This window comes from Struthio camelus, chromosome 25 (assembly GCF_040807025.1).
Source record: "Struthio camelus isolate bStrCam1 chromosome 25, bStrCam1.hap1, whole genome shotgun sequence".
NCBI classification, from domain to species: Eukaryota; Metazoa; Chordata; class Aves; order Struthioniformes; family Struthionidae; genus Struthio; species Struthio camelus.
Genome location: NC_090966.1, coordinates 210835 through 223466, shown reverse-complemented (window position 1 = coordinate 223466; position 12632 = coordinate 210835). Strand labels below are relative to the sequence as shown.

At 43.2% G+C, this 12632-nt stretch overlaps 1 protein-coding gene across 4 annotated transcripts in view; it reads left to right on the top strand.

Moving 5' to 3' along the window:
• The window catches only part of GPATCH8 (G-patch domain containing 8), a 59421-nt gene extending 47599 nt beyond the window's left edge, over positions 1–11822 (top strand). For all 4 annotated transcript variants that reach the window (XM_068918841.1, XM_068918843.1, XM_068918842.1 and 1 more), the window contains 2 exons: positions 4878–5008; positions 5437–11822. In XM_068918841.1, coding sequence (XP_068774942.1) covers positions 4878–5008; positions 5437–9280 — 3975 coding nt within the window. In that variant the 3' untranslated portion in view covers positions 9281–11822. The remainder of the gene's footprint in view (positions 1–4877; positions 5009–5436) is intronic.
• The last annotated feature ends 810 nt before the right edge of the window (positions 11823–12632 follow it).

The following is a 12632-nucleotide window of genomic DNA, read 5'->3' as shown; positions in this document are numbered from 1 at the left end:
TCTATAATGGGATTGTGCTGTCACGTGAGCGTGTTCAAACCGATGCAGAAATCTCGCTGTAAGCGAACAGTTTACTCCTCTCTTCAGAAGATGAGGTTTGCCATGAAAGTCTGAGTTTCATATATAGTGGTTTATGAGAACTGGAGTGCTCTCCCCCCTGCTCCCCCTTTCTGAGGATAACTTGATCTCTTTCTGCTATGCAATTTTAGGCCTCGAATGCCTCTTAAATGGACCTCAGTTGAGTGAAATCACATGGTTTTGTCAACTTAAATTCAGAAAATCCATTTGCCTTTGGTCACAAACCTGAAAAACAATGTGCTTTAATTCAGTATTAGAGAAATCTTGCCTTGATATGATCTCACAAGCAAAATCTCATGCAGGATAGCCACACCGTGTTCAGTTTTTACTCTTTTCTTATAATAGTTTCTGAATTCTGCTTTTCCCTACTTCTTATTTAACCATCTTTATGTGTCTGGATTGGGCTATCTCTAGAGTTTTTAAACTGGAAGCTTTTAAATGGTTTGGGAATGCAGCCTGTTCAAGCCAATCTGAAGAGAGTTGTAAGTGAATGGTTTTGCATGCCAGTTTCCGTGGCGCAGGAGGGGCAAAAATCAGAAGATAATCCATTACTGTAGCAGTCTTTTTGTGCTAGATTACTAAGATAGCTGCAGATTTTGTAGAAAACCTGCTCTATAAGAGCCTGACAGCATTTACAGGGACTTGTTACTAATTTTGTTAGAAACAAGGCTCAAAACCTAAAATACCACATGTTACAAGCTGGGATGGGTGGCAGCAGTTAACAAAAAGCAATGCCAACTTGAGGGAGGGGTTGAGATGTTGAAGTGTTGCTCTTCTGACTGCTTTGAGAGTGCAGAAAAGTTGGAAAAATTTATTCTAGTGCCTGGTAATTTCCATGTCCCTAGTAACCAGTCATCAGACTTACTGATACAACCATTCTTACAGCTGAAGTGATTGAAGCGGTAAAATAATATTTCCTGTCTTTGGGTTTTCGTTCTGCAGTTTGTCTGTAAACGCATTGCTCTGTAGAAAAGTTTTCTGCTTCCTCGAAAAGCATGCCCCTCATCAGGGAGAAACACTTTCTAATTTTTCAGTCCTGTAGTAGCATGGAATTATGTTTGATTTTAATAAAGTGCGTAACAGATTGGTGGTCCTGATTCTGTTGAAGAAATTAGTCTTGCTGAGTACAGTGGGAAGCCTTAAGGCTAGCTTCACCCCAGGACAACAGGTTCGCAGGGCTCCTTTGCTTTAGTGGGTAGAGGCTCCCAGACAGTGATTGAGTGGCTGTATAAAATTGCTGCTCTCTTTGCTCAAGAAGAGCCTATTTCTGCGCTATGTTTGCAGAGGAAAGGGGGCAGCTGCGTCGCTCTTCTGTGGCTGTTTGGCCTGTGCGTACGCCCCATGCATGTGGTGCAGTCCAAAAAAGTAACTGAGAGATCTTGATGGATTGGGATGAATGCTTGATGGAAACTTCTTTAGTGTAAGCCTAGCTTAAATATCAATTTAGTCCAAATAGCTTTCTGAGAAAGCTGAGATCTGAAGTATGCTGCAAAGCATTTCATTGTTTTGATATGCTCCTTTTACTACTGTAAAGTTGTCCATAGTGCTTTTGGTTGCTTCACTCCAGTTACGTTTGGGGAATGATGCTAGGGATAGTTATAGTTGACTGATTATCCACAGATAACATACTGGTTTCTGTTATGCATTTGGAACAATTAGTAAAGTAAGGGTCACTGTTCTGGCCATTTTAAAGGCCCTGTGCTGATCAGCTGCCTGTGAAGATAGACTTTTGGATCTACTCCTGTAGCAGCGTGTTTTTATAGCCTGCCAGTCTGGTCTTCTGTTCCTTCCTCCCCACGATTACTTTTCTGTAACATAATGCTACTTGCAAATTTTTTTTTTTTTTTTTGCTCAAGAAGTCACTTCTCATAATTGATGCATCATTTTAGGTCAGTCAAGGATGCTGAGCTACATTATGTGCCTTATTTTTACACCGTAGTTGGCATCATCTCAAAGAGAGATGGCACAGTGCTATTTGTGGGGACTTTGTACGTTAAACTGACTGAGCAAGACCATTCTTCCTTCTGGCCCCTGTGCTGCAAAAGGAAATTCAGATTTGCATAGTTCCCTCTTGGATACATTCAGTGGCCGTGTACTGCTGTTTGAAGAAGTACGCTCATATCCTCTTAGCGCTCACAGCTTATGTTATTGAAGAGCATACTGTAAACGACCATCTTGTGCGCTTGAGAGTGGCATAGACCGTCTCACCGAAAGAAAACAGTTGCCAGACCGTGGACAGACATTCTTACAGCGACAGGATGTTCAGAGTACTCTAGCTTGAGATTTCTTACTCCTTTGTAAAGTCAGCCTTGTCAGATCAGATGATCTTTATTTTCCCCCCTCAAGTAGGGAAGTAATAAGTTCTAAGCACTCTTGAAAAGGTGATTAACTGCTGTTGTCCTCAAGCATCCAAGTATCAGTTAGTGTAGCTAGTTGTTGCTACATGTTGAATGTTTTGGGATTGTAATGTATCTGGGCAATGCCACTTGCTTTATCACTTCTAATTTAAGTGTTGCACAGTAAAAGGGTGGGAGGTTTTCGGGAGCAGAGGCACACAAGGCTCAGTATTTAGGGAAATGGGGATAATAATCTGTTTTCACTACAATTTTATGTTGTAATGAAGACAGGATTGTATCATGGGCAGCTGCACCGTTATCAACGGACTTCAGAGAGCCTGTTTTATTTCATGGGGAGACGTTTAAAGCCATGTCTGGGAGGATGGAAGTGGGTTTCTGAGTTCAGTATTGCACCTTCCTCTTTAAAGTAAAAGGACACAATTGTAAATGGCTGGGTCATATTTTTTTTCCAAATGGCTGGGTGATCTAGAGACTTGGCATCAAACCCCAGTTAAATAGTTCTGTCAGCTGTTGGTGACTTTATCTTCCTGGAGCATTTTAGATATGCTGTTTAAATCGACATGAAAAAGCTGATAGCATTGCTTAGTGCACTTTTCTTCGTATAGAAAGAAATTTACTGTTTGGCATTTAACATATACCACAAAACCCTTGAGCCCTTTACTTGTCCTGGTGAAAGTAGCTCTGTTACTCCAGGTGAGATCAGTGCCGTGTCTGTGTGTGCGTGTATGTGTATCTTCCTTCCTCCTCCTCCAGGCTTCCTGAAACTCAGCCCCGTAGCTTCGATGGCTCAGCTCCTCCTCTGTAGAATAGCTTGCAGACAGGCTGAGAGCTTGTGTAGTAATGCTTGCTTTTTATTTTTTTCCTCTCTTCCACTCTTGTATTTTTACTTTCTTTTTTTTTTTCTTTGTGATGTGACATTTTCAGCTGATGTATTGAAAGCAAATCCTTCTAATTTTGGAGTCCAGATCGTAAGAGTGAGTTTCTTTATACTAGTGTCTGTAGCTGTATTTTTTTTTTTCTTTCTCCTGTGTATATGTCCTCCCTTCTGATTTTGGTGAAGCACAACCACATTTAGTAAATAATGATGAGGTAAGAGCAATCCTCTGTTGTGTCAAATCTTCCTTTTTTTCACAAAGCAATGTTCTCTTTACATTGGGCAAATTATTTCCTCTAATTTGATCTTTGGGTTAGTTTTCGAATCAGCTGTTTCGTGTATACCTGTCTGTGACGCTGCTCCATTAAAGAGGCAGAGTCAGCCAGAAGGGTTATTAAGAATTTGGCAATGATTCGTACATTTATTTTAGGATTTTTCTGAAGTGTCTACTGCTTTGAGTACCTTTAGTCTTTCAGGCTCTTCATGACATGTTTAAGGACGTGAAACTTTTTCAAAAGGTGGATGCATGATGCTTTCTGAGAACTGGGCCTTTTGAAAGGGTTTCAAATTGTGTGCCAGAAAAGAGGAGGAGGAAAAAAAAAAGTTATTTGATTCCCTTTTGATGGTTTAGGTCAGTCTTTGATGTATGCTGCTACTTAAACTTCAGGATAGCATTCTAAAAATGGCTTGAAAGTTTTCACATGTAATCAAAGGAAAAACAGCCTCTTTTCCTAATGCTTTAAGATAAAGCTTTTCAAAAATTGGCAGAGTTTGAGGTTCGGTTCCTATTAAATTGGATATCTATATTCTCTCATGACTTTATTATTATGTGTTTGAAAATTATTGAGTTTAGGTTTGCTTCCTCATAGGATAAGATTTCTGGGGGGCCTAGTGCTTCTGTCCCTCTAAAGTATTAAACCCCCAAAGAGCCCATTGTATTCTAGTGAATCTTGTCTCATTACAGACTGTCTCGAAATTGCTGTCAGGAAAACAAGTAACTGTGGTGTATGTTCTGTTATTTATTTGCTGTATCATTTGCACAGGGGTTTTTGGCACTTTCTCCAATGTAATTTGTACATTGCTTTTGTAAGATATAATACCTGGGTAACTTTTGCACCAGCTAATCCTTTCTGTTCTTTGGCCCATGCTATTAAGACTTCTGTCATGCAGCGTGCGTCAAGTACATTTGTGCCCTGCAAGTGCAGCGGAGTAAACGGTCGTTCTTCTTTTTCTTCCAGAATTTGCTTTTTGCTCTGAAATCAGCTTTATTGAACAAGCTAAAGAAAACCAGTCAAATTGATTACATATGTGTACACAGACCTGAAGTCATAGCTAAAAGTGATCAACAGTTGTCTTTGCCATCCTCACAGTAGCTAAATGAAACGTGCTCCATTTGGTTTGCTGAGCTAAGATACTATTCTCCATCCTAGCCCAATAAATTTGTACTAGATAGAGGTGGGGTAGGAACAGTTTACAACATACTTTCCAGTGCTACAGCAAAGAGAGACTTCAGCGCACTTATCGCCAGCCACTTCTGTCTAATACATTCCTGTTCTCTTTTGCCTCAGAGATTGAAAGATCTTAAACAAAGGGAATTTGCTCGCAATGTCTCTTCAAGATCACGTAAAGATGAAAGGAAGCAGGAGAAAGCCCTCCGGCGTCTACATGAACTGGCTGAACAGAGAAGGCAGCCTGAGTGGTGAGTAGGGGTGATCCCTGAGCACCCTTGGAGCATGTGTGCAAGAGTCCTACTTGGGAACGAGGAGGCCCTTTTGCAGCAGTGGCGTTTTTGCTCCTGTAATCCTGAGCCAAGTTTTGAGAGAAAAGCTTTGCACTTGAGTTTAGCCTATTGCTATATTTTTAATAGAAGTGAATTCTGTAAGTTGGTAGTCCAGAGCATCCCCAAGTTCTTTATCCAGCAATACCCAGTTTCTTTCATTATTTAATGTTGTAAAAAAAAAAAAAAAAAAAATCAGATGAGTATATAATACTATTTTAATATATCTATTTCTGGATACAACAGTATTAGAAATGGGTAAAATATTATTTTAGATCCTGCATAAAACCAACTGCAGAGATATATAAGCGGTAGTCAGCTCTATGCTCTATTTTAACTTGTTCATATAGTGCTCCTGGAAGTGGACCCATGTTCAGAACCACCACTGTGGCTGTGGATGAAGAAGCTGGGGATGACGATGATTCTGCAGCTAACAGCAGTTCTTTCATCCAGACAACTTCTGGCCACGCTACAGAGATGACTATGGACAGAGGTTTTCTAAACACTGGACAAGTCGGTGGCACTGTTATGCCAAGTCAGATGCCTGTCCACACAGCACAAGCAATCAGTTTTGGCATTAAGAGCACTTTGGGAACTCCACTGCAAAAGATAGGTGTGTCATTTTCATTTGCCAAGAAGACTCCAGTAAAGCTTGAGACGATAGCTTCTGTTTTCAAGGACCACGTGGAGGAGTCAAGTTCTGCAGATGGAACAAAAGCTGATGAAAGAGGGTCAGATGCAGGGAGTCTGCAGAAATCTGGTGAGAGTGAGAACACAAATAGTTCTGAGGGCAAGGCAGAGGAAGATGACCAACATGACAAAGATAGTGGGTCTTTAGCCACCACGTTATCTAAACTAAAAAAGATGAGACGAGAAGATGGACCAATGGCAGTTGAACCAGAATATTATCATTATATTCCCCCAGCCCACTGTAAAGTAAAGCCTAATTTTCAGTTCCTGCTTTTCATGAAGTCTACAGAACAAATGGAAGCTGAAAATGTGAACAAAAAAACTGCACAAGAAATCAAAAAAGGTAATTCTCCAAAACCTAAACCGGGCAAGCACACAGAAAAGACTGCTGAGAGCACAGTGCAGCAAAAGGAACAGAGTACTACTGAAATTACAGCTCAGCAGAGCAAAATGGAACTAAAAGAAGTCTCAGAAAATGCAAGTGTACAGGAGAGCAAGCATCTTATGGAAAGCAATCTCCCACAGCCAGACACTACTAAAGAAGTCACTCAGCCTGTCCCAAGCTGTAAAGATATCACTGAAGGACCAAAGCATCCAACAGGACCCTTTTTTCCAGTTTTGAGTAAAGATGAGAGCACTACTCTCCAGTGGCCTTCAGAACTTCTCATATTTACCAAAGCAGAACCATCTGTTTCATACAGTTGTAATCCCTTGTATTTTGATTTCAAGCTCTCTCGCAACAAAGATGCTAAAGCTAAAGGGGCAGAGAAATCTAAGGATCCAGGAGGTCTTTGTAAAGAAAAGGTACCAGCTATAGACTCTAGTGACATAAGCAGACCCAAGGAGACAGAGGGCATAGCTAACAGTTCTGCTGTAAAAGTGGAAAACAAGTCTCTGTCTACCTGTGGCTCCCAGAACAAGCAGGAGTCCAGTTTGGCAAGCGTTAGTAAAGTAGAGGGAGATGACAGTAGTAAAAACGTAACCAGTAAGAATAAATCTGGGAAATCCCATAAACACAAGAAGAAAAAGAAGCACAAAAAGTCCAGCAAACACAAACATAAACACAAGGAGGAAACTGAAGAGAAGAGCCGAAAAGCTGAGCTGGGGGAAGAGAAACCCAAGAAACGGAAAAAACACAAACACAGAAAGGGCAAATCCTCTCTTTCTACTGAATCTGAACGGGCACTAAAAACTGAACTGTCTGAAGACTGTGGCCATTTCCAGAAGAAAAAGCGGTGCTCTCAGGAGTCCCAGTGGAAGTCTCTGTCTGCAGAAGAGGGGAGCAGTGGTAAGAAAGAGGATAGTGGTAACTCCTGCCAAGAGCACGGCGGAAAAAAACACAAGGCTGACCTGCAGCAGTTATCGTCTGCCTCAAGGAGACGGTGTTCTGCTCCTTCCCTTGGCAGGTCCAGCCACAGAAGCCGACAGAGCAGCGGGGACTATGACAGCGACGAGGGCTCCCACAGGAAGCACTGCCGGCAGAAATCTCTGTCACAGTACAGCGATGACTATGACTCTGGCAGTGACCATTCCAGAAGCCGTTCGAGATCAGGGCGGAGGCATTCATCTCAAAGGTCGTATTCGACCAGTTCTGACGCTTCTTCAGACCACAGTAGGTACAGCCGTCGGAGAAGTTACTCAGATGATAGCTACAGCGATTACAGCGACCGGTCAAGGTGCCATTCAAAGAGGTCCCATGACTCGGAGGACGACTCTGATTACAACAGCTCAAATCACAGATCAAAGCGGCGCAAGTACTCCTCTTCTGATGATGATTACAGCTCGAGTAGGAGCAGGTCAAGAAGTCGAAGCAGGAGCCGAACCCACCCTCGAGGAAGGTCCAGAACAAGAAGTCGAGGCAGAACGCGAAGCAGCAGTTGCAGCCGCAGTCGAAGCAAGAGGAGAAGCCGAAGTGTAACTGGTCGCAGCTGGAAACGGAGTCGCAGCTATAGCAGAGATCGTAGCCGTAGTACAAGAAGCCACTCGCAGAGATCTCTCTCCCACAAGGGCTCTCGAGGCCATGAGAGCCCTGAAGAGAGGAGGTCAGGGAGAAGAGACTTCATCAGATCGAAAATCTATCGCTCACAGTCTCCTCACTATTTCAGAACAGGCCGAAATGAAGGATCTCTGAAGAAAGAGGATGGCAAAGGAGATGATCTGAAAGGATCTGGCTCTCTCTCCCAAAACAGCAGCAGTTCTGGCACAGGGAGGGCCTCAGAAAGTGATTGTAGTCCAGAAGAGAGAAACTCAGTTACTGCAAAACTTCTCCTAGAAAAGGTTCAATCCAGGAAGGTTGAGAAGAAGCCATGTGTCGCTGATGAAATGCTAGCAGGGGCAAACAAGGTGGGCATAAAGCTCAAAGATCCTCCACAGGGGTACTTTGGCCCCAAACTTCCTCCTTCCTTAGGCAACAAACCAGTTCTCCCCTTAATTGGGAAATTACCTACCATTCGAAAACCAAACGCAAAAAGATATGAAGAGTCTGGTTTAGAGAGGGGCGAGGAACAAGAGCTGTCAGATTCTGAGGACGTTTCCCAAGGTATTGAGGAGACTCAGTTGGGCAGCCAGTCTCTCCTGGAAGAAGTGGTGATGGTCATTCAGGACAAACCTCTGGATGAGCAGAAACATGAGGAATCTACTGAGGAAATGCCGTCCATTCCCCTTGAAGCACCAGCGCTCTCCGAGTGCTTTAGTTCCGGAGATCTGGTGATGCCACACAACTTTCTCTCAGATCCGAATGATAGCGATGCTTTAGAGCCTATGGACGGGGGCAACCAGCCTGTCCCTGTGGAAACCAGTATGATGCCCTTAGTTCCAGATGTTGAGCACTTTTCTGGCTACGTGCCTCAGGGTGGGGAGCCGAGCATCGAAGGAGATCGAGAAGGAGAAGACTCATCCCTAGCACCGCTTGAGAGCCAACCGATCACTTTTACACCTGAAGAAATGGAGAAATATAGTAAGCTCCAGCAAGCTGCTCAGCAGCACATTCAGCAGCAACTTCTAGCAAAGCAGGTCAAGGCCTTTCCTGCCTCAGCAGCCCTGGCACCCGCCGCACCTACTCTGCAGCCCATCCACATTCAGCAGCCAGCGGCCGCGTCCGCAACCTCCATCACCACAGTGCAGCATGCCATTCTGCAGCACCATGCCGCCGCTGCCGCTGCAGCCATTGGAATTCACCCCCATCCCCATCCCCAGCCTCTTGCTCAGGTTCATCACATACCCCAGCCCCACTTGACACCTATTTCATTATCCCACTTGACCCACTCAATTATTCCGGGGCACCCTGCTACGTTTCTAGCCAGCCACCCCATCCACATCATTCCGGCATCAGCTATCCATCCAGGCCCCTTTACTTTTCATCCAGTTCCACATGCTCTTTATCCGACCCTTCTTGCCCCGAGACCTGCTGCTGCTGCAGCTGCTACAGCGTTACATCTTCACCCTTTGCTGCACCCCATTTTCTCAGGACAGGACTTGCAGCATCCACCAAGTCATGGCACATGAAGGACAAATGAAGTAACATTGGAGGAAGGAGAATATTTTGCATTTTGGGAAGGGGTTGAAGTTGATCCAGCTAGCAGGTGAGGCCTGAGAATATCCTTTCAGTCTTTAGCAGCCAAAGAAGCCAGGTATGGCTTGAGGGCTGGATAGCAGGCAGGCGGCAGGTTGGTTTGTAAGTGTTGTGCACGTCCACTGTCAGGGATTGTCTCTTGTTTCCCAACACCTCCATATACGTAGCAGCGCTGTATCATAGATGAATCATCTCACACGTAGGCAAATGAGACACTTGGAAAGGCTTTTTTCCCTAGATTCTTACAGTTAATGATCTTCCTTCTGCCGTCTTGTATTTGATAAATGATATTTCATACTCACTAATAGGTCTCTAAAATCCTTTTACTGAGGTCATCTAATTAAAATAGTCAGCACGAGTGAATCCCACTTGTAATCAGCGATAAAACGTTCAGTAACCGACAGCTGTGGATCCTGGCAAGGAGACTGATGGAAGGGCATTGCCACTGTTTTGTCTGGGCCAGTATCAGTTTTCAGGCATTGCAGGGAGATCTCTTGGCACCCTAATGCTGTATACTTGGATTTTTTTTTCTCTCTTTTAACGTAAGCAGCAAAGGTGAAAAGATCTTATTTTAAAGCCGAAGTGAACAAAAGAGCTACATGTGTTTTCAGACCTCTGACCCTTCTCCATCCTGCATTAACGTTCTCCTATGTGAGGATTGCACCTTGACGCCTTTTATGTATTGTGGACTGGAGAGAGGTTCTCAGATTGGTAGTTTGTGATTTCAGTCTAGGCTTTGACCACTCTTCTCCTGAGAAAAAAAAATCACTCTGACTTCCATCTATTGAGGTGTTGTGAAAGAGGCACTCAGACGAGAAAGAGAGGAAAAATCCCTTTAGGAATTGAAGCAATACAGAGGACTGGGGAGAGTAACCAGAATATGTAACGTGTATTCTTTCCTCTGTAATACTGATGGTTTCCTTATTAATTTATAGGATTTTTTTTTTAATGTAAAGAATTGCACTGAACTCTGTAAACAAAGATGCTGCTTTTTGTAGCTCATATAAAAAGGTTACATTTGTAGTATACTGCAATAATATTTTTTACAGCCAGTTCTTTTAGTGGTACTTGTTCTGGTGGCTTTTGTGTAAATATGTTTGCTGTAGGTGAAATAAGACACTTGTAAAGGTTAAACTTTATAGTTTCAGCTAGATGCAAAATGACTAAGCATGTATATTTTATCAAGCTCATGTATTTTTGAAGTTTTTATGTACTATACAATGTAAAAAATCTTCATTTAGCATTTTGCAGAAGAAAAATGTGAGACTTGGAATATGTGAGGTGCATGGATGACACTGGTGACTCTAACAGCTAATGAATGGCATCACATTGGAAGGTGATGGCTGCTGGTTTTGTAAAACGGTGTACAAATGGAAGCAACATAGGCATATTGCATGCTCGTGGTCTTTACTAAGCAGCTACTTCATAGGAATTGATGCTGGAGTCAGTCTCAGGAGTGTCAGGAATTTGGGTCGTCTCCCACAGAGTATAAAACACCCTTTTTTTATTTTTTTTTCTTTTTTCTTCCCGGGGTTCAAAATGGTGATTGGCAGGTGTCAGCCCAGGTACGCAGTTCATCACTCTGTTCTGGAGATGAAGGAACCATCTTTTAACTGTAACCATTTGGCATCTTCTATTTAGGGAGAGATGTTTTGGTTTATATCAATTAATTGTTGTTATTCCTGCCTGTGGTGTTTCATAGGGGATTTCTCTGTTCTTTCTTGCATGAGTCACTTGTTTTGGATAACACTAACCATGGAAGGTTTCTCCAAGGTAAAGACTTCTTCCCAACACATCGGCACCAAGAGCTCCTGTCCCACGTGACCTGGATGTTTCAGGTTCAGAATCTCCTTGGGTTAGTGTAAATTTGGGCCATATCTGTGAACCGATTTCACTTCCTAGCAGTGCCCTTAGCGTGGTTTGGCATGGCCTAGTTTCAGAGCAGGCAGGCAGACCCACTCCTATCCTGTACCCTAGCCAACCAGGCCAGGGCGGGCAGATGCAGTGCACGTGCCATGACTGCAGGTCTGTGTGGCGTTCCCTTTCTCCATCCTCTCCAGAAGCACACAACTGAGATACAGGGGAGAGATTCAAACGATTGAAAACTCTGAGCTTCCTCATTATTTAAACCAGAAACTTTGATTCAGTCCAACCTGTTCAAATGCGCAGCGGTCAAAAAAGGGACTCAATTTCTCTGTAAATAATTAACAGAATACAGTATTAATGTCTCAATGCTGAGCTTCATTAGCTTCTAGATTCAGTGTGTGTGTTCTGGCACCCTTCACAGTGCAGTCAGGGTTTTTTTTTTTTTTTTTGACTTCCAGAATAGTGCTAAAAATAATTAACCTATCATTACTTAACAAGCATAAACAGACTGTATTTAACTTTGTCACATAAGATATATATATAAATATATATATATGCTGTAAAATGAGGGAAAAAACCTTTCTAATAAACCAATGATTTGTGGAAAAATGTGTGGTTCTTTCCAAAGGTGTGAGATGACTTGAAGATGCTGCCTCTGATCAGGATGTAGCAGAGTGCCATTTTTACCTAAAATAACAGTATTAGTTTGCTCCGTTTATCTTCCTATCAAGTAAATCTAGTTTCAGTGGGAATATTTTGGTCAGAACATACTAAACTGGAGAGAGAGGTAAAACGTGCTCTTAATGTGTGTGTTTTAAGAATTTCTAATTCTAACTGAAAGGATATTATTTTGGATTGGAGTCCTCAGTACATTGCATGGGTACCGCAAGCTTCTCTCCTGGCATGATAAACCCAACCTGGCAAAGTTGCTACTGAAGGTGAAATCAAGCAAGAAAAGGTGCTTAAAGGTACTGCTGCTGCTGAATTGGCAATGTGCCTTGGTTCTGAGCGTCTCAGGCGCCTGGTCATGGTGCTCTGGGCTCTCCCTTCCATCCCTCGTGCAGCCACAGCAGTTTGCAGTGCCCTAGCTGCCCTCCCTGCCCCTGTGCTGGTGGCTGCTGCTCTCGTTGCAGTAGTGGAGCCAAGTGTGTGCATCTTGGCCATTGCTTTGCCAGCACATTAGCACTGATCTCTAGCAGGCCAGACCAAAGGTCCATCTACCTCAGGGTCCTTCTCTGACAGTGGCCAGTAGCAGATGGGTAGGGAAAAGTAGGAGAGCGTGCATGATACTGCCCCTCTACGCTCTGCCAGCTGCAACAATTTGAGATATGGGGTCTTTCAGCCCTTCTTGCAATCTTTCCATCTACCTCAGCACAGTTATTATTTATGACCTGGACCTCGAGGAGACGGGGAGATTGG